This window comes from Anolis carolinensis, unplaced genomic scaffold (genome assembly GCF_035594765.1).
Source record: "Anolis carolinensis isolate JA03-04 unplaced genomic scaffold, rAnoCar3.1.pri scaffold_13, whole genome shotgun sequence".
NCBI classification, from domain to species: Eukaryota; Metazoa; Chordata; class Lepidosauria; order Squamata; family Dactyloidae; genus Anolis; species Anolis carolinensis.
In genome coordinates this window covers 320814-341084 of record NW_026943824.1, presented here as the reverse complement: position 1 = coordinate 341084, position 20271 = coordinate 320814, and the positions used below count along the sequence as shown (strand labels likewise).

Below are 20271 nucleotides of genomic sequence, written 5' to 3'. Positions count from 1 at the left end.
TATTTTTAATTGTAAGCTGCTTTGAGTCTCCTTCGGGAGAGATAAAGCAGAGCAAAAATGAACATAATAATAATAATAATAATAATAATAATAATAATAATAATAATAATAATAATAATAATAGATCTCAAAAGATCTCAGCCGGCATTTGGAAACAATAGACAGTGACAAAATCACAATCTGCCAACTGCAAAAGGCCACCCTGCTGGGATCTGCACGCATCATCCGAAAATACATCACACAGTCCTAGACACTTGGGAAGTGTTCGACTTGTGCTTTTGTGATACGAAATCCAGCATATCTATCTTGTTTGCTGTGTCATAATATAATAATAATAATAATAATAATAATAATAATAATAATAATAATAATAACAACAACAACAACAATAGTTTTGTCCTGCCACAGACCAAAATTGGCTTGTTTCTCTTCACTGGCTGGAAGGTAACATCCTGACAAGCAGTCCTGGCTAATGTACACTTCTTGGAAGCCTTCCTTTGTGACAGATAGAGAGGTTAAAACAATGGCTGGGGAGAGCCATGGCCAAAGTTCCTTCTTGTTGCCCAACCACAAAGCCGCCCCAGATCTGATGCTTTGTTGTAGGCCTGCTCCCCAGGAAGCCTTTTGTCTGGAGATCACCCATGACAGATTTCATAACCATCTTAGACTAAGGGCACTTCTACATAAATCCCGAAGCTGAAAGGAAGGGGAAATTAATCCAATTTTTGACTGAAAAGAAAGTCTTAATTGCATTAGCCTTCTTTATGCTGCTGAATCATTCCTGCTCTTTTTTCATTAGCATATTGTATGTTTTCGAGTATGGCAATTAGATTACTCCCAGCTTCACAGGTTGCTGGAAATGATGGCAGTTGTTGCCTTGCATCAGAAACAGCAACAACCAAAATATTTACATCAGATACTTTTTTTTATACATTTAAAAATGAAATAAATATTTTGAAAGAAATAGCCCCTTTCATTCTGGCCAGTTACGTTAATTTATTCTTATTTATTCTTAAGCATCAGAACTCTGACCAGCAACAACACAAATCTATATACATGTATAATATATACATGGACCAGTGCAATATTTCCTAACATCTATACAATAACTCCCTCCTCCCACCCCTCCCGTTATAGTGACTTCCCATCCTTTGAGTTAGAGACAGTCATGTACAGTTAGTTCTGTTTTGCCTTCCTATTACAGTATTTTCCCATTATTCCTTACTTATGTAGTGAATTCTCCCTGCTTTCTACAGGATCTTCTATCGTAACCATCAGGTCATCTGCAAATACTCTTAATTTGAATATTATTTTTTCTTTCTCTCTTATCTTCCTTAATAACACTTCGATTGCCAAGATGAATAAAAATGGGGCTAACGGGCATTCTTATCATGTACCCTTTCGAAGATTACGTTCTTTAGAAAGTTCTCAATTCACTAGAATGCTGGAAGTTTGTGTTTTATAAATTGCTCAAATCCATTTTATCAAGTTAGTTCAAATTTCCATTTTTTCTAGGATTGCAAACAAAAACTCCCAATTTAAGTTATCAAATGCTTTTTCTGTGTCTATGAACATTAGTGTGTCTTTTCTTTCATTACGTTTGTCCAAGACTTCGGCTGTGTCCAAGACTATTGCTGAGAACCTGTCTGGGCCTCGGGATTTAATTTTGCTTTAGCGATTTCTTCCATTGTAATTGGTTTATTCCTTTTTGTTCATTTGTCACTTTCAGAGGTTTACTCTTCATCAAATACCTGAGTTTACTCGAGCCTACTGCACTATCGAATCCTAATACGCACCTCAATTTTCAAAACCCTGAAACCCAAAAATGTGTTTTCTGATGAATGTATTGTGCAGTGGCAAAAAGTGCTTTCTTTGTAGTATTCCTTTCCCATTTTAGGAAACTGTAATATTATTATTTCTCTCTTTTTTATGCGAGTCTCCTGCAAACAAAACACATCATGCTTATTCTTACCCAAATGACGGAAGATTCTTCTTCGTTTTTGCAGACCGTTCAGACCTTTGATATTCCAGAAGATACAGTTCAGTTCCAAGTTTACTCTTGGGGTTTATATTACCCTTTTCTCTCTCACCATAAGTTTTTGTCCCTTTGATTTCCTCCCTTTTTGTACATACATTGACATCTTATACATCTACAACTCTGTTCACTAGACTGAAGTTTTTTGCTGTTTCTTATAACCAGTGAATTTTTAAGATGCAAAGAAACATTTCCTTCAGAGGACTCCTTTTAGCAAATAACATCAAAACAAAGCAAACACATAGGATGATTCACTCAGCCAAATATTAACCAGGTGTAAATTTAAGCTGTTAATAGATTTTTAAACTATTTGAATGAACTTTACACCCTAAAGAGAGTGTGGAACTTAATGTGTTAAGTGCTTTCACTTAATCAAGTTTTGGAATCAGTTTAAATTTATTTATTTTTTAAAAACAAATTCAAAACAAAAACAAACCCTGCGACTAAATGATATCATAACTTGCTTCTATCCAGAAGGCGAAGTGTGCAAACTTCTTTTTTGCAGCTGGCCTAATAAAACTGGCACCCGTATGGCTCCATATTTTAAAGGGAATCATTTCTCACAAGAACAAATCTTTCCACATACCTGGAAGCCATAAATGGTGTCATGTCCAACTCCAATGGAAAGGAGACATATGTAGTAATCTTTCGCCTCAGTTTGGCTGAGTGTTCAAACCGCTAGAAGAGAGGAAGGAGAGGGGGGTTTTTTTAGAGAAAAGAGATGTTCACACATCTGACTAACTTTGACTCAGGTGGAAATAAAAGGTGCTAACACTCTTTAAACCAAGCATGGGCGACACAGAAAGATTACTTGCTGAGAATTGGAAGTATAAAAATGTCATGCTTTCAACATCATTGCAGGAGAACGGGAAAACGTTGGGAACAGAAACAAAACAATGAGCGAACTGTTCTTTTAAAAGGTAACCCCCTCTGCATTTCTCAGGACTCCTGTCCTATTTACATTCTCCGTTAATTACTCGTCACTTAGAGCACCATCACAATCCCCAAGCAACAGATCAGACTGTTTTTTTCCTCATTCAAAGAATCACAAAGACTAGATATTCCTTTGCATTTCTTCTTTCTTTTTTTGCTGCATTATTAATATTGTCGGAACATATGCCTTCATAATGAATTTGATATCAGTGAAGCCATAAATAACTTACAGCTTTATCATTACAACAGCTGCTGGAATTTAGCAATATTAGTTCAGCAGCATCTGAATGCTGTTTTGAGGCATGAAATATTAAAATCTTAATTCTGAACAGACAGAATGACAAGATGATTCACGGCGAAAGGCTCCCCTTTGCCTTTCGGCACAGAAACGATGCTTCTGTTTGGAAAACCATGTTTCTTGGTGCCCTGGGTGGTGTGTGTACGAGACATCTAGAACATCCATTCATGTACTAAAGGTACATATATTTATATCAAAAACAGCAGCCTCATATTGTGGAAGCTGATACACTCACGAGGATATAAATTCTAACACTGTGACCACATTGCTGACGAAGTCTTTTCAATGCACGAATGCTTAGCGCCATTAATAATCTTAAGCATTGGCAGGGAGATTTCTTGTTGGGGTGAGTGGAGCAGGGGGCCGGCCCTTGCGGTCCCTCTTCAACTGTAATATGCTATGATTCTCATACCTATGAAGGAGGGCTCATTTTCTCCAATCACAATTTAGACACTTACTTTGAGATGAAAACAGGCCACAATGGGTAATTTCTTCATAGTGAGTTGTTTGGTAGATTCCTGGTAGCTATGGCAACCACTACATTTGATTTTGGCACTGCTTCCTAGGTGTTCTGGCCTTGTAAACCTGTTTTCAAAAAAAGATTGAGAGCATAGGCATATCTTTCAATTACACCACAAGACGCTTCTGTTTTACATTTCGAAGGAAACGACACAAGTGTCTAACTTTAGTCCCTCCGCACGTTCTCATCACATCCACTGTTCCGAAAGTTTTACCAATTTCTTGGCTTGTGACTTGCTGCTGTGCATTAGAAACACACAAACACACTGATGGTAAAGACATTTGTACAAATTGATATATACCGTATATACTTGAGTATAAGCCAACCTGAATATAAGCTGAGGCACCTAATTTTACCACAAAAAACCTGGGAAAATATTGACTCCAGTATAAGCCGAGAGTGGTAAATTTCAGAAATAAAAATAGATACCAATAAAATTACATCAATTGAGGCATCAGTAGGTTAAATGTTTTTGAATATTTACATAAAGCTCAAATTTAAGATAAGACTGTCCAACTCTGATCAAATCATTATTCTTATCTTCTTCAATGTAAATGTGCTTATGTATCCTTTTAATAATAATAGAGTAAAATAATACATGTAATAATAATAAATACAGGAAAATAATACATGTAATAATAGAGTAAAATAATAAATATAATAATAATAATAATAATAATAATATCAGAGTGAAATAATAAATGTATTAATAATAATAATAATAATAATAATAATAATAGAATAAAATAAAATAAATGTAATAGCAGCACTAATAGAGAAAAATAATAAATGTAATAATGCCAATAATAATAGAGAAAAATAATACATGTACCATATATTCTCGAGTATAAGCTGACCCAAATATAAACCAACCAGGACCCTCACCCGAGTATAAGCCAAGGGGGGCTTTTTCAGTCTTAAAAAAAGGACTGAAAAACTAGGCTTATACTCGAGTATATACAGTAAGCAATTTACATTATCTTTGTGAAGCCATCTACTTAACAGTGTTGGCCCATTTGAGGTCAAATAGTGTCACAATTTTACAACTGCAGAAAGCCAGTTTTGGTTCAGTTACTAAACTCCGTGCAATCCTCTCTATAGTCCTGTATGTTTAACAAGACTTTTCCGGAAAAAAAATTCAATCTCGCACTGTCAACCTTCTTGTGGCAGGTGGCACCTCAAGAAGACCGACGGAGTCGCATGGGTGGCACTAGATTGCAGGCAGTAACAGGCTGCCGACTTGGAAAGCAGAATAAAACTTGTCTGAAATTGCTCACATACTCATCTTAGTTACACTCAAGTTGGGACACGTCGATTCCAATGAATTGCAAGACACACAACTTCTGTTGGAATTATTCCTTTTACCTTGTAAGCCTTGGAGGCAGAAAAGGCCTGAAGTGTGGGAATCTTCCTTGTCTTACCCTTTCCACTGGCTCTCTGCTTGCCAAACCCTCCTTCCCAGTACTATATATCCTTCCCAGTACTGTATGTCCCTCCAGAAACACCAAACCTGGCTAGGGAAGACGGGTAGGAAGGAGGAAAGGACGGTCCATTCAGATTCACGGAGACTAAGAACTAGATTTCTGGTTGTTCTTGGTGTTCACAACTTGGGTGTCTCTGCTGCGGCGCATGTTCTAGTGCCAAAGGATAACACTATGTAACATGATTTTTGTCCCTGGGTCATAAATGCCATTTCCTAATAGGTTCCATCATGAAAACATGGAAAAAGTTTATTAAACTGCAAAAACTCCTGCAGCACATTTTTGCTATAGTTTTCCAGTGAATATCTGGCAGCCACAACAACAAAGTTTCCGTAGTATAACAACGACTTTCAAGGCAAGGATCACACAATTAAACAGGAAATAACACTTTCAAACCAGGAACAGAACATTTTTTAAATTTTGTTACATAGTGTTATGAACAGCGTCGAAGCTGATTGATGTTCAAACCGGTCATCAGGTGGAGACACTTGTTTCAGTTTACCGACCGGCTCTCATCGATCTATGCGAGAGGCTGAATTTTTGCCTGGGCCTGTTTTTCTGCAAGTGGACTCAACTCCTCTGCAAGATGATTCAGCAGTTACAATGCAGAGGAGGTGCTGCTTTGCTCCTTGGCTATTTGCCTGCAAAGTGCTTGTCTGCAGACAAAAGGAGGGAAGAAGTTCAAGCCATTTCCCCCTCCTTGCAAAGGCCGCCGGTCGGCCACGGTTTTGTACCTTCGCAAGCAGTCTGTGAGGGTGGTGGTTCCCGTCACGTGGCTCTCCCCATTGACCACGCTGCCGTCGCTGCCTGGGCTCAGAGGCCAGAACGGGGTGGAGGAACCGGGCAAATCCAAACTGATGTCCCAGAACGGATCTATCGTTGTGGAAACACCGCTGGGGAGAAAGAAGGGGGGGGGGGGAGGAATACACCACGCGATTACAAAGCAATACTGCAGGGCGGGGGGCGCACAGAGCCCCATCTGAAGGTCGCATTACATTTAATTTCTCAATACGAAGTTGGGCGTGGCAGCAATCTTATACAGGTATTTTCCATTTCTAAACTGCAATTTTGATGCATAATACATTTCCACAAGCCAATTCTAGCCCCGAAAACCCTTTCGTGACTGTATTTCCTCCTGAAAGATATATATAAAAAAGGGAGGGGAGCTGGTATTTCACCTCTAGAGGGTGCTCAGGAGATAGAAAACACTCTGGTCCAAACCAGGTTGTGAGCCATTGATTTCAGGGATATAAAAGAGCATGTGAAAGGAGGAGAGAATTGCAGGCAATTTGCAAATTTATTGGGATTCTCGCCGCCGCTCACAATGCAAACACAACAAAGGTTTCCGTATTTCAAAACACCTGGTCTAAAATGTTTGCTGCTAGAGGTGACTAAGAAGATGTCTCCCACTACCTGCCCCTGCCAACAACAAATACATATACAGTAGAGTCTCACTTATCCAACATAAACGGGCCCGGCAGAACATTGGATAAGCGAAAATGTTGGATAACAAGGAAGGATTATGGAAAAGCCTATTAAATGTCAAATTACATTATGATTTTACAAATTAAGCACCAAAACATCATGTTTTACAACAAATCAACAGAAAAAGCAGTTCAGTACATGGTAACATTATGTAATAATTACTGTATTTACGAATTTAGCACCAAAACATCGCAATGTATTGAAAACATTGACTACAAAAACACTGACTACTAAAAAGGCAGACTGCAATGGATAATCTGGAACGTTGGATAAGCGGAAGTTGGATAAGCGAGACTCTACTGTACATATATACATATACAGACACTAGGCTAATTGACAGTTGGAGCCCTCAGTGGCACAATGGGTTAAACCCTTGTGCCGGCAGAGCTGCTGACCGAAAGATCAGTGGTTTGAATCCGGGAAGCAGGGTGAGCTCCGTCTGTCAGCTCCAGCTTCCCATGTGGGGGCATGAGAGAAGCCTCCCACAGGATGGTAAAACATCCGGGCGTCCCCTGGGCAATGTCCTAGTGTTTTGTAGCCTTTGTGCATCCCAAAGCCAAGCAAAGAATTCTGTGCTTTGAAAACAGAATTTGGTCTTCATAAAGCCGGGAATGTAAAACAAGAGTGTTAACTTACTGGCAGACTTGGCAAGTGACATCAGACTGTAGTCCACCTGTGAAGATTTGGTCTATGATGCAGTTACAGTGGTTGGGGTTGTTGGCTTTCTTCCCATTATCGTCACCTGAAGGTAAGAAAGCGAGAAGACATCGTCTCAAAGCTTACGAATAAGCACACGCACATAAACTCCAAAGGTCTGCACGCCACATCCAGATAGTTCTTACTCTTTGGCGTCGCACCCTAATAGAGCTCAAGGGCTCAGCGGAGGGAAGGCTGCAAATACAAAAGCCCAACCAAGTTAGTGGAATATCATATGAACCTTCAGAGAAAGGTTTTCTCTCACTCCCAGAAGTCTCAGATTTAATTTAATTTATCTCAACATGGGGCTCAAGGTATCTTACAGCATGCATTAAAACAAAGATCGGGTAAAAACTTTGGGGGAGAACACGAGAAGAGGCCTTCTTAGGATAGGTCACCACTTCAAAGGCTTCCTTTTTTCCTGGCAGACAAAGACTTCTCATTCAGATAGGGTTTGGGGCCTGGAAGGGTCTGCTAATGGTGTATGTTACACCTCCCTTTATTTCCATGTTTTTGAAATGCTTTTAATCTGTTATAATTCAGGACATGTATGTATGGAACACAGCCATACAGCCCAAAAGACTCACAGAAACCAAAAAGAATGTTGATTTAACACTCCACGGAAAGGTGCTTGTCGGCTACAAATAAACTAAACCTCGGCAGTTCATAAGGTCCTGAATTTCAGTCTTTTATAGAAGCGAAACAGTAAACTTGCAGAGCATTTCACACATCAACAATGGCCTATCAAAGGGGGATCTGATTTTTTGCAGCCAGAGTAAGAGACCTCGCTCAATTGTAAAGAACACACAATAGGCTCTCTGTTTCCTCTTAGAGAAGTCCTGCAAAGTTGCATTGCTACGTCCATTGTGAAAAGCGAGACAGGCATGCACAAGAAGGGACACCCAAGTATCCTCTTACCACGCTGATTCCACCCCTTTAATTCAGGTCATATATTACTGTATATACTCGAGTATAAGCCTAGTTTTTCAGCCCTTTTTTTAGGACTAAAAAAGCCCTCCTCGGCTTATACTCGGGTGAGGATCCTGGTTGGCTATATTTGGGTCAGCTTATACTCAAGAATATATGGTACATTTAGTATTTTTCTCTATTATTATTGGTATTATTACATTTATTATTTTACTCTATTATTATTACATTTATTATTGTAATTTATTATTGTTGATACTATTACATTTATTTTACTCTATTATTATTATTATTATTATTACATTTATTATTTCACTCTGATATTATTATTATTATTATTACATTTATTATTCTACTTTATTTATTATTACATGTATTTTTCCTGTATTTATTATTATTATTATTATTATTATTATTATTATTATTACATATATTATTTTACTTTACTATTATTAAAAGCATACATAAGTACAGTAGAGTCTCACTTATCCAAGCCTCACTTATCCAAGCTTCTGGATAATCCAAGCCATTTTTGTAGTCAATGTTTTCAATATATCGTGATATTTTGGTGCTAAATTCGTAAATACAGTAATTACAACATAACCTTACTGCGTATTGAACTACTTTTTCTGTCAAATTTGTTGTATAACATGATGTTTTGGTGCTTAATTTGTAAAATCTTAACCTAATTTGATGTTCAATAGGCTTTTCCTTAATCCCTCCTTATTATCCAAGATATTCACTTATCCAAACTTCTGCCAGCCCGTTTAGCTTGGATAAGTGAGACTCTACTGTACATTTACATTGAAGAAGATGAGAATAATGATTTAATCAGAATTGGACAGTCTTATCTTAAATTAGAGCTTGATGAAAATATTCAAAAACATTCAACCTACTGATGCCTCAATTAATGTAATTATTTGGTATTTATTTTTATTCCTGAAATTTCCCACCCTCGGCTTATACTTGAGTCAATGATTTCCCAGTTTTTTTGTGGTAAAATTAGATGCTTATACAGTAGAGTCTCACTTATCCAAGCTAAACGGGCCGGCGAATATCTTGGATAATAAGGAGGGATTAAGGAAAAGCCTATTAAACATCAAATTAGGTTATGATTTTACAAATCAAGCACCAAAACATCATGTTATGCAACAAATTTGACAGAAAAAGTAGTTCAATACGCAGTAATGTTATGTTGTAATTACTGTATTTACAAATTTAGAACCAAAATATCACGATATATTGAAAACATGGCTTGGATTATCCAGAGGCTTGGATAAGCGAGACTCTACTGTATTTGGGTAGGCTTATACTCGAGTATATACGATACTTTAAGATCAAACTGTGGTGTCTGCCCGTTGATGGTGCCCATTCGATCCTGCTTTTGTGCAAAGGAACAAGAGTTCGTCCTCGCGCCCGAAAAGCATTTCTTCCTCTTTGGATTTTGTTATCTTCACAAAGAAGGCAACAAATGGCCTCTGCGCATTTTCCGCCGGCTTCCAGGTAACATCCCTGCAGGATACTCTTAATAGACCCACAGGAGGATGGGGTTGCTCCCTTTTCAATTACCCAAGTCAATTAGACCCACGGAGGAAGGGGTCTCTGAAGACTGTCATAAAAACCGGTTCACAGCAACACACTCACCGGAGGCCCAAGTTCAAAGAAGCATGGCATACACCACAGATGGGTCACAAGTGTTTCATGCCCTTCGAAAGGGTCCAAGACTATACTATTTCGGGTATGTCAGGCTAAAAAATGGACTGCACTTAACACTTCAATTATTATGTATCTTTGCGTGTGACCATTATTTACCTTTGCAGTGTCGATGTAGCACATCTAACGCAGCAATGAGGAACTCGTGCGCATCCTGTTGCTCGTACCCTGCTAAATGCCGCGCGTGCGTCCATACCAGGTGCAATAACCTATATGGAATGTGAGGAGATCGGTGCCCGGAGTAGAACTGCTTGGGAAACAGGGCCGGCGGGGTGGGAGAAAAACAAAACAATTAAATATTTTGTCCCCATTCTCTACAACATAAACATAATTTAATGTGGATAACGACCCAGCTCTCAAGGGAGAAATGCTCGGCTTTTTGAAATCCGTTTTCCCAAATTGAAACACAATTCATACATTTGTTGTGTTGTTGTTGAAGGCTTTGATGGCCAGAATCACTGGGTGGCTGAGAGTTTTCCAGACTGTATGGCTATGTTCCAGAAGCATTCTCTCCTGCCGTTTTGCCCACATCTACGGCAGGCATCCTCAGAAGTTGGGATTTATAGATCTGTGGCAGCCAGGATTTGAAGCTGTTCTATTCTGTAATAGACACTCCCTTCTTCAGTTTGACTGTCTCCCAGATTGTTGTCCTATATTGGACCTTTTAACGCCTTGGATGATTGTTTAATATTTTAATTATGTCTATTTTTTAATCATGACTTGTTTAATGTGTTTTTAAATGCATTCTTTGAAGTTTTAACTGTTGATTTTATTTATTTATTTTATTTATTAAACTTGTATACCGCTACTCCCAGTTTGGCTCGGAGCGGTTTACAGAAACAGATTAAAACAATACACTTAGCTTTAAAATAACAATAAAAACAACAATAAAAGCAACAATAAAAACAGACATTTTATGATATTGTATGATTGTATTGGGCTTGCCCCTGTGTGAGCCGCTCCAAGTCCCCGTTGGGGAGATGGAGGCGGCATACAAAAATAAAATAATAATAATAATAATAATAATAATAATTATTATTATTATAAGGCCATTCAATGCTAATCAAGGTGGCCAATGGCAACATTCACACCTGCCTCCAACAGACACGAGTTTTTTTCTTCCTCCCACCCTGGGCATTATTTCACAGATATATAAACCCCACTTGCCTAGTTTCCATCAGACCTCACAACCTCTGAGGATGCCTGCCATAGATGTGGGCGAAACGTCAGGAGAGAATGCTTCTGGAACATGGCCAGACAGCCCGGAAAACTCACAGCAACCCACCACAGTCTTCTCTTTGCACAACTCTTCACATCTTTGGCTTGCAACTGCACTGCAGTGATGCAAGAATGCAGAAAAGCCTTTGATGTACTGAAGGATCAATAGGCAACTGTCGGATGCCAACAAGAATGACACCAAGGGACCAGAGCCCGTGTGTGGCAATTGAAATCTGCTGACGCAGCTGCAATATATTTCAAGGAGCTGCCGCAACATAAATTCTCTGTTCTGACATTTCATACAATTAGCCCCAGCACTATACATTCATTTAACCCAGTAGCATTTCCCATAATGCAGTCCCTGGATTCCCCTCCCTGGCACACACACAACACCCCCTTTTAAAATTGTGGTCATTCAACAAATGGAAATATACTTTCAGGCACTGCTCTCCCAAACTGTTAACATGCAAATGTTCCAAGAGACATATTTAAAAGTGCAGGATAAATGCAGATGTTCTGCTAAGCAACGGTGCTTCTGCATTTAATTTAAGCCATGAGGAGAAGTGTGTAACAAATACAGTACAATTATATTTTTATTATTACCACTACTACTACAAAACTGCTCCCATGCTACCAAAGGACTTTAGCATGGGTTCAAGACTGAATGTGTATTATTTTCTGAACACACAAGGAAGTGGCCTAACATCCAAAACAGAACATTGGAGGAAAACATTGTTTTTGTTTTTCTGACATGAAAAAGGTAAGCTACTACAAGTAGCATATGAAGTCAATGGAGACAATGAGGAGAGCCTCAAAAACAAGTAAGATATACACATAGATCACCCAGATATCCATACTGAGAAAGCTTCTGATCAACAGTTGTCTAATTAACTACACACGAGTACAGTAGTCTCTCACTTATCCAAGGTTCTGGATTATCCAAGCCATTTTTGTAGTCAATGTTTTCAATATATCGTGATATTTTTGTGCTAAATTCATAAATACAGTAATTACTACTTAGCATTACTGTGTATTTACCTACTTTTTCTGTCAAATTTGTTGTATAACATGATGTTTTGGTGCTTAATTTGTAAAATCATAACCTAATTTGATGTTTAATAGTCTTTTCCTTAATCCCTCCTTATTATCCAAGATATTCGCTTATCCAAGGATCTGCCGGCCCGTTTAGCTTGGATAAGTGGGACTCTACTGTAGGTGAAAAAGTCTAAAGCTTTCTCGGAGTATAAACTATGCAGTACAGTATATGCTTATCAGATCAAGACGTTTGACTATATAATAGCTATCTTCAGGTCCTAACCTCTGTATATACATATTCCTGCATTGGAATCAAGCTACATTTTAAGACCCATTGGCCAGTCTGATTATCTTTTGATAACACCAGGCTACAAATGGAAAGATACAGAGCAAATTTCCCCTTCTATGCTGCTCCCAAATCTATGCTGGTGAACGAATAGTGGTTCTGCTCTCTTAACTGTGGTTTAGAGGCAGTAAAAGGAAATGTTTGAGGAGCGAATTGCCCTCTTCTTCCTCCTTGGTTAAGCAGAGAGTTTGACCAGCCTGAGCCCTATCCATTTATCCCTTCCCTGTGCTGAGGGAGGGGAAAGGGAGGGAGGGGGACGGGCCATCTTAAGGCCGGCTCCTGGTTCCTTAAACACGATTAAAAGATCAGTCCTATTATATCTGTAATGCCTTGTCCAGATCAGATAATGCCCCTTCCTCGCATGCACACAAACGGAAGGCAAGGAGGAGGACAGCGAGGCCAAATTCCTGATCCACAATTAGACTTTCTAGATACAGATAAATTTATTTATTATTTATTTCTCACATTTATATCCCGCCCTTCTCAGGGACTCAGGGCGGTTTACAAAAGTTATGAACAATACAGGTTCTTGTTATTAAGTTGAATTTGTATATATATCGGGACAGGTACATTGTTAAAGTGTAACTCCAGTCAAGTGTGTGTGTAAATAGTTACATTTGTTTATTGAGTATGTTATAGGAGTATGTTAGTACTCCTAATATATTGCACAACTATAATTTTATTTACCTGCACCTAGATTGAAGTGCCATTATGTCGCCTTGGCTTCCGGCTATGTTTTTATTGTGTAATGTTGTGATTTTATAGTTCTGATGTAGTAACTTTGTTGTAATTGGAATGTATTTTATGTTGTTGTATTTTGTTGCATATCGTTGGGCTTGGTCCCCATGTAAGCCAGCTCGAGTCCCCTCGGAGAGATCAGGTGGGATACAAAAATAAAGTAGTAGTTGTTGCTATTATTATTATAATTATTATTGATCAGCCCTCTGACCATATCAACAGTAAAAGACAAAAGATGAATATACAAAGACACAATAAACACAAATCCCTATCCTAACACTCCTGTAATAGTTAGCTAAAATACATTTAAGCACTTAAAACCTGATTAAATAATACGTTTGGTAAAATCAGATTAAATTAAAAAATAATTTTAAGTAAGTCCATCACCATGAGACCCATACACACATATATATGGACAATGATAAGGTGTAAATGATAATCAATTTCAAAAGTTCCCACTTTTCCTATGCGCTAACGGTGAAAACCATCCTCATGATCTCCATATTCTGCCTCCTGATAGTGCTGTGTGATGATCATGGAATGGAATCACAAAAAATGAAAGCAGAACTTCAGCTCCAAACCCCAATGACAGGTAATGGGGAAAGGGTGACTCACCTCCTGAAAAAGCGTAGACATTTCACAGACCAGACATGAGCTGGGACTTTGCATTTCACATTTGTGTCTGTCGGAGAGGAAGAAATCTCGCAGTAGTGGAGTGTGGGTAAGTGCTTGGACAATACAGTTCATAAAACATGTGTTCCCAAGGTTGATTAGCCCTCTTAGACCTATTTGGAAAAAACACAGAAAGCACGACAGGTCAACCCGACAGAACTGCAGCTCGCTTCCATTAACTTCGGTGCAATCTCCATATTCAGCACACAAAGTTGCACACCGTGGACTCCTTCTATTGAGGCAGATTGCCCTGATCCAGAGCAGCTAGAGGAATTGCTTTCCTGTGGTGTTCAAGTTTGGTTCTTTTTAAATTAAACCTTATATATCCGGCAATAAAGATGCCAATATGTGACAGTATAGAGTACACAGAGTGATAGGCATTGAAAATATGGCTAAAATATGTTCCCACATACTCAAGAAGGACTGTAATCATCTTCAAAGCCCAAGGAGATGTCACACTGCGCCTTTAGGGTCATGGTGACCACAGATTCAGAAACAGCATCGAGGTCAGTTAAACACTTGTGGATCCCCGATCTTAAAAAAGCCCAGATATATAAAAAAATATATTTTTAAAACGCAGTTGGCATTACCATGACAACCACCATGTAAAGATTCTCCCAAGCTTATTCAGTTTAAGGCTATGTTATGAACAATAAGGCTGGCTGTAAAAATTCATTTCTGTTTCATAACCGGCTTGCGCATAACAAGGTTTTCCCCTGGCAAAATCCAAAACGACACTTTCAGTTCCCTTTGTGTTCATCCCGCTTTGGTCTTCCTCTTCTAAGGAGGACAACACAAATTGTCACCTTGGATTGATGGATTGATTCAAAGACAGGTATTGCATTGAAAACGGGATCGGGGAAGATTCATACAAAAGTGGCTATATTCAGAATATTGAGCAGGAAGTGTTTTGAACAACTCATAAGCACTGATATTCACAATCAAGCAAGGAGTGATGTCCTATCCACATTCCTCCCCATGCAATCGTCTTTAATGTTCCCCCTTCCTCAATTATAGAATCCGCACAGATTTGTTATCCATAACAGCTCAACCAGTTAAGCAACTGCTGACTGATTTACAACAAGAGCAACAGTAAATATTTAATGGTTAAACAAGTGGAAGACAGCGATCGGATCACATGTTTATGCCTTCAACAAAGCATGAATTCTCATGACTGACATTTATCACGACTGACAGTTAAGCATTAATACTGACACTTGGATTGTGGTTAAGGCTACATCAGGTTAAACATATCAGCAGCGCATGATTCTGCAAACCACTATAAGGCTTCAACTGTGGCAGAGCAAACACAATGGTGGCATCGGCCATTGCCCACACCATCTTTGGCCGGAGATTTCAGCATTCCAAAGGAATGCAACATGTTTCAGGAATCAATGGAATGAATGAACTTCCATAAATGACAAATACCCACCAAACCATGCAGCTGACTCATCTGGGAGGAGGGAATGATGTCTAAAATCATCAATACCCATGGCTATGCAACAATGGGGACACAATTTGTATGAAGTCCCAAAGAAATGCTCAGACAGACACACACAGGGATAGGTGGCAATGAGTTAGCGATGTAGCAGGAATAATAATAATAATAATAATAATAATAATAATAATGATGATGATGTTAATTTATACCTCGCTTTTCTCTCCAACAAGGAGATTCAAAGCGGCTTACAGTACAGTTCAAAATCTACAAATATACACACATTAAAAGAGAATTAAATATAAATGGTATTAAGAAACTCACAGCTAAAACCACATTTCTGTTCCCATGTCTCTGAACTCTCAAAGTTTGGAGACAGTTCAAGGCTGCAGCCTTCAGCAGCACTGTAAATCAATATTGGAGGAGCACTGCAGTGACCTTGCATCAAACTGCATACCTTCATTTCAAATCAATGCCAAGGCAGTTTAACAGCATCTGACTAAGGCACAGCATGGTGAGCCTGCTAAGGTGGCCTACTAAGACCACACGAATGTTTACAACCAAAGGGTTCAGATCTAGACGGCAGTAGGATGAAATACTTCTCTTTCTTTTCTGAGCAAAATTCTGAAAAAAAAGGTCCATCCATACTCCTAAGGATGTGGATTCCCATGCTAACATTTAGACCTGGCCTAATTTCGCAAGGATGCCAAACAACCTGCCTGAAAGAGTGTGTGATATGCGGGAATAATGTCCAGGGTGGGAGAAAGAACTCTTGTCTGTTTGAGGCAAGTGTGGATGTTGCAATTGGCCACCTTGATTAGCACATTCCACAGATATATAAACCCCACTTGCCTGCTTTCCAACAGTCCTCACAACCTCTGAGGATGCCTGCCATAGATGTGGGTGAAACGTCAGGAGAGAATGCCTCTGGAACATCGCCACACAGCCCAGAAAACTCATAGCAACCCAGTGATTCCTGCCATGAAAGCCTTCGACAACATATTATTATATTATTTATACCCCCTTTTTCTCTCCACCAGGAGACTCAATGTGGCTTACATTAAAAGCAATCCCATACAATTTAAAATCAACTAATATACAAACATTAAAACAGAATTAAATATCATTGGTGTTTTTAAAAATCGGTTAAAATCTATAAAAAATATTCAAAACTATAAAAACATTACATTCTCAGTTAACGGCACTGAGAAGAGGCTATTTAAAGCAAAATTAAAATTATACTGGTTTATAATTCAAATTGCCCCAGTTTGATACACAACATATTTATTTGCTCACTCCTCAGGGAATTTCTTTTCCCACTGCAAACTTACTTGATTCAATAGTTTCCCCTTTGCCCACTACAAAATAGACAATATAAAGCTTTGCTAGCTCTCAAGAATTTAAGGATGATACATGGACACTGAGATATGGGTCTGCCCTCTGAAAAGTTGAGATCACAGGCGTAATGATCCTGAAAAATATTCATTATGGTCCCAACCACCCACCCACCCACTCCTGACGTGGTGTCTCTCATAGCTGGAGAGGGCTGACTGTATCTAAAGTGAGTGTTAAAGGGCATGCACCTTTTCACAATAGACCGAAATAGCTGCTCAAAGGGAAAACCAAAGCGTGAGACAATGAGAGAGTGAACCTGCTTGTGTATGTCTGAGTGAATGGCAGACAGTGTGTGCGTGTCTGGGGAGGGAGGCTTTTATGGCTGCCCATATCAGCAGAAGCACAACTCGCCCTGCTCCCTCCACAACATTAGATTAAATTGCGGCAATAAATGTGTGATGCATCAAATCTCATCCTGACACACCGTGAGGAGGATGGAACAAAGGGAAATTCATGGCTCGTTCCCCTATCCTGATTGTATGCAATTGGTAATAGCAAGGTTAAGAATAATGGCAGGGTCAATACTGAGATAATTAGAGTAATCCAGTCCTATTCTTTGACAACAAGCTGAAACCAGACACTTATTTAGGGAGGGGATACTTATATGATGATTAAGTACTTCAAGTGGCACTGAAAGCACGGATCGCCACAGAATGCTTGACTAAGAACGCCATCAAATGCCCACAGAACGCCAGGCATGAGAATGAGGTGTTGGTACTCACCGTGAATAATCACGCCTGGATATACAATGGAGCAAACTGAAATCTCAGACCCAGACAGGGGGAAAGGAGTTAAACAGGGTGTTGAGAGACAGATTAGCAGCTGAGAGCAGCAAATGAGGGGCTCTGATGAACTCCGTCACTAGCAAAAGGCAGGACAGAAAAGGGAACCGAGAATGAGAGAGGGGTCAATGGGTTCTACAGAATTGGTGTTAAAGGATTGTGGATTTCTTTGCACCATTCAGGGAATTATTATCTACACGGATACTGCAAACAAAAACATGCGACCTGCAAGTTTGAAATGTTACACAACAGGGCCACCGGTCATGTTTTATGTGGACATTTTAGGGTGCACCTTGAACATAATCCAGCTGTACTGATGAATGAACTTTGTATATCTGTTAACTCAGAAATCTAGAGAGATTTCCTTCTACCCAAACACAACTAGTCACTCATTAAAAACTGGAATAAAAATGTGATGTGATGCACAATTAACATGGTCTTTGAGGCACAGATAATTGAAGACATATATAAAACTCCATGATTCACAGCGACATCACATAGTCCAATGTTCAGTGAAAATATCTTGACTGAAAAAAGTTGGCTTTGGAACTCTTGGCCATATGGGACTGCTGAGATTCTTTTAGCAATGACTTGGTTTGGGAAGATCTTTCAAAAAGCTTCCCAGCGGTTTCCAGCATGCATGAGTGAGCATCACTGCTACTTGTGAAGCCTCCAAGATTGCTGGGGAGATCTAGGACGACACAGCCCTGTATGGAAAATTGATTCATTTATCAGCCTTGTAACATCTTACTTCAAAAGACAGCAAGTACAGCCGAGGGCTGCAAGAGGACATCCACAGCAAGGAAATATTGGACCAGATTACCACCCTCTTGTAAAATACAAAGCCACTCCTCTCTCCACTTTCAAATCCCCAAACCAACTGCTAGTGGTTTCGTGATGAAGCCGTTTTCTCTCTGAAGAATATACACAACCATTTTCCAGTGAAGAATAAAGGACGGTTGCTGCTGTAGTTGAATTAATCAGACTTCTCCACAAACAAATTTCCACAAAAGTCTAAATCTCACCCAGCGTTCAAGACGTTCAGCCAAAGCAAAATTCCCTGCAGCAGGATATTTTTGACGTCGTTGAATTTGATGCTTGTAATCTCCAATTTCATGCTCTGCAAAATTTATGTATGTAAATCAAGTTTGTTGGTCCTTTGTTGCTCTGAAGGCCAGCATTTCTATGGCTCAGATCAGAGACCCAGAAATGAAAGAAGCCCAAAAAAAAGCCTTAACCAACTATTTGGTTCCTTTAAACTGTATGAGACAACAACTCCTGGAAGAAGGTTGAATGTATTCTTAAAAACAAGGATTGGTTTAAATCAGGACAGCAGTCCATGTTGTATGTACAGTCCACCAACTTGGAAGTACAAACCATAGTCCAAAAAGCCAGTCGTTCACAGGACTTTTAACAGAAAGGAATAAAAAAATAACAATTCGTGCCTGGATGTCCTTCAGCTTCCTAAACAGAGCCTCCTAATATAACGAAGCCTGTATCTGCCAGTGTCATTTGTTCCCAAAGGATCAGAGGGAAGGGACTAAGATCAGTCGTCTTGATGAAGCTTGGCAGCACTTTGTCACATCCTGGATATTCACCTCAGAAAGAAAGCACACTCCTAATCAGGTCTGAACAACGGTGCTTCCACCCCCGATCCAAGAAAGAACACACGCAAAGTGATCTCACGTCTCCACCATCTCGAAGAAGTAGCAGGAGTCCTGCCATCCACACAGTATTTTCAAGGCAAGGCAGACTCTCCGAGGCCAGGAACGGATATCCCTGTAGCCCCCAATCAATCTCCAAGGAGAGGGCCTAGAATCAATTGCGTTGTCCCAAAATCCACAGCACATCTCCTGATACTCTGCTTCTATGTGTCATATTTTCCATATGTTTGACATCTGTATATGATCGTTTTCTTTGTCTCGCCAGATTCCCTGCTCTGTTCTTCTTCCAGAATCATCTGCTCTACTCAGTCCAAGAAATCTTCCTCTTCCCTGATAAGTTTTATTACGGAACAGCGAAGAGCAGGAACTCAAGCTACTGTACCTTCTTTTCAGCAAAGAATCTGGATTACATCTGATGCAGGTATACCATTTTGTAGTCTCGAGCATGAAAACAAATATGGCGCAGATATTACTGGCCGCTGCAGCAGTTTCTTCACTATCCATGTCTATCATTCTACCCAAGCAGTAACATGACACACTGGGCCTCCCTTTTCGAACCCGCACACAAAATGCCTTCTTCCTCACTCCTGATCACAAACGCCCTGAAAGTTTAAGAGTTGCTATGCAGAGTTACTAACTGCACGCTCCATGCCCCCCCCCCCCCAAACAGTCAATGATTCACTTCCTCTTGGCATCTTCTCCCCCTCAAACCATATGTTCCAGCAGAACTCGCAGACCAAAATACACAAAAGCTCACATGCAAGTCTCCAAGCAGCTCTGTAAAAGCATCGGCCTTAATCCAAAAGACGCAAGCTCACCTGTCCTGCCTCCTCCACCAACTGCAAGGAGAATTCACCTGCATGTTCACTTGAACTTGTCAGTCTGCAGAGGCAAG

General features: G+C 39.5%; 1 protein-coding gene across 4 annotated transcripts in view; it reads right to left on the bottom strand.

Moving 5' to 3' along the window:
- usp22 (ubiquitin specific peptidase 22) overlaps positions 1-20271 on the bottom strand; it is a 55966-nt gene that overhangs the window by 5598 nt on the left and 30097 nt on the right. For 2 of the 4 annotated variants that reach the window (XM_008119369.2, XM_008119368.2), the window contains 7 exons: positions 14041-14210; positions 10188-10335; positions 7389-7494; positions 6002-6160; positions 3725-3851; positions 2622-2713; positions 1973-2017 (listed from right to left, as the gene is read on the bottom strand). In XM_008119369.2, the coding sequence (XP_008117576.1) occupies positions 1973-2017; positions 2622-2713; positions 3725-3851; positions 6002-6160; positions 7389-7494; positions 10188-10335; positions 14041-14210 (847 nt within the window). The remainder of the gene's footprint in view (positions 1-1972; positions 2018-2621; positions 2714-3724; positions 3852-6001; positions 6161-7388; positions 7495-10187; positions 10336-14040; positions 14211-20271) is intronic. The other 2 variants (XM_003226515.3, XM_003226516.3) reach the window with 1 other exon arrangement.